General features: G+C 47.2%; 1 protein-coding gene across 1 annotated transcript in view; it reads left to right on the plus strand.

Moving 5' to 3' along the window:
- SUGP1 (SURP and G-patch domain containing 1) overlaps window positions 1–1,684 on the plus strand; it is a gene marked incomplete at its 5' end in the record, with an annotated part of 18,469 nt that overhangs the window by 1,599 nt on the left and 15,186 nt on the right. Inside the window, 2 exons of the mRNA XM_027704819.1 lie at window positions 114–217; window positions 1,034–1,259. Coding sequence (XP_027560620.1) covers window positions 114–217; window positions 1,034–1,259 — 330 coding nt within the window. The remainder of the gene's footprint in view (window positions 1–113; window positions 218–1,033; window positions 1,260–1,684) is intronic.

The raw sequence follows: 1,684 nt of genomic DNA on the forward strand, positions 1-1,684 counted from the left end.
TTTTATTAATAATTCCTGGGGGTTTTATCCTGTTTTCTGCCCCCAAACCCCCATTTAGGAGGGGCTGAGGAGGCTCTTGAGCTTCATCTCCCTATTTTTTCTCTCCCAACCAGCGACGATGGATCCGAAGGCGACGCCTCCGTGTCCAACAAGTTTGTGAACGACGGGAGTTTCCTGCAGCAGTTCCTCAAGCTCCAGAAGGAAAAATCGAGTGCTGGTAGGTCCATCCCGAGCTCCAAGCTCTGGGAGAGTCCCTGCTCCTGCTTAAACCCCTGCTAGGAAGTTCTGAGGCGATGATTATTCCTGAAAATTCGGGTTAAAGTCTGGATTTGGGAAGGTTTTTCCCTCTTTCTTTTCACTCCCCTGTGCTGTAAAAAAGCAGTTCTCTCCTGGCTCAAATCTCCCTTTGTGAAAAGTCATCAGCAGGTTTTTTTTTTTTGGCTTGTATTTTAAATTAAATTACATTTTAAGTAAATGAATAATAACGAATTAAATCGCTTTGATTTCAATGTATTTAATTTAATGATATTTATTTAAAATTTCTTAAAGTCCAGTTCCTTGGAGTCCAATTCCTTTCCAAGAACTTTGAGTGGAAGAAATTTCTCTCGATTTTTCCCGCGATTTCCCCGTGAATTTCCGCGAATTTTCCCTTCAAATTTTCCCTTCAAATTTTCCCTTCAAATTTTCCCTTCAAATTTTTCCCTCAAATTTTTCCCTCAAATTTTTCCCTCAAATTTTTCCCTCAAATTTTTCCCTCAAATTTTTCCCTCAAATTTTCCCCTCAAATTTTCCCCTCAAATTTTCCCCTCAAATTTTCCCCTCAAATTTTCCCCTCAAATTTTTCTCAAAGTTTCCTTCAAATTTTCCTTCAAATTGCCTTTACTAAATTCACCTAATAATAAATTTAATCAATTAAATTAAACCCAAAACTCCGCTGCTTTTACGCCGCTTTCCCTCACACCCTCCCCGCCCTGTAATTTCTCCCCGACCCAAACCCGGATCCCAGGAATTCTTTCCCTTTGTTTCCCCTCAGAGCCCCCCCCGAGCTCCAGCAGCAGCAATCCCGGGCACGCTCCGACCCCGAGCGTTGGGAAGCGGCTTCCTGGGAAGCGGCAGCTCCTGAGCCGGATGTTGCACCAGGCCCGGAGCCTCCCCCAGCCCCGGCCTGGCCCCGGCCTGGCCCTGGACAGCGTCTTCCAGGGCCCCGACGAGGACGATGATGAGGACTACGAGCAGTGGCTGGAGATCAAAGGTCAGTGATCCCTGGGCTCCAGAGGTTTGGGATGCAGGAACACCCATCCTGGGATAGGGGTCAGTGTAGGGACAGCATTATGAGCAGTAGTTGGAGATCAAAGGTCAGTGATTCCCTCTGCTCCAGAGCTTTGGGATGCAGGATCACCAATCCTGGGATAGGGGTTCAGTGTAGGAACCTGTGTTCCATCAGTTTGGGATGTAGGATCACCAATCCTGGGATAGGGGATCAGTGTAGGGACAGGACTACGAGCAGTGGCTGGAGATCAAAGGTCAGTGATTCCATGTGCTCCAGAGGTTTGGGATGCAGGAACATCCATCCTGGGATAAGGGTTCAGTTTAGGGACCTGTGCTCCATTTGGGATGCAGGAACACTGATCCTGGGATAGGGACAGGATTGTGAGCAGTGGTTGGAGATCAAAGGTCTCCCTGT

This window comes from Neopelma chrysocephalum, unplaced genomic scaffold (assembly GCF_003984885.1).
Source record: "Neopelma chrysocephalum unplaced genomic scaffold, ASM398488v2 Primary Assembly neopelma1_289, whole genome shotgun sequence".
Lineage (NCBI taxonomy): Eukaryota > Metazoa > Chordata > Aves > Passeriformes > Pipridae > Neopelma > Neopelma chrysocephalum.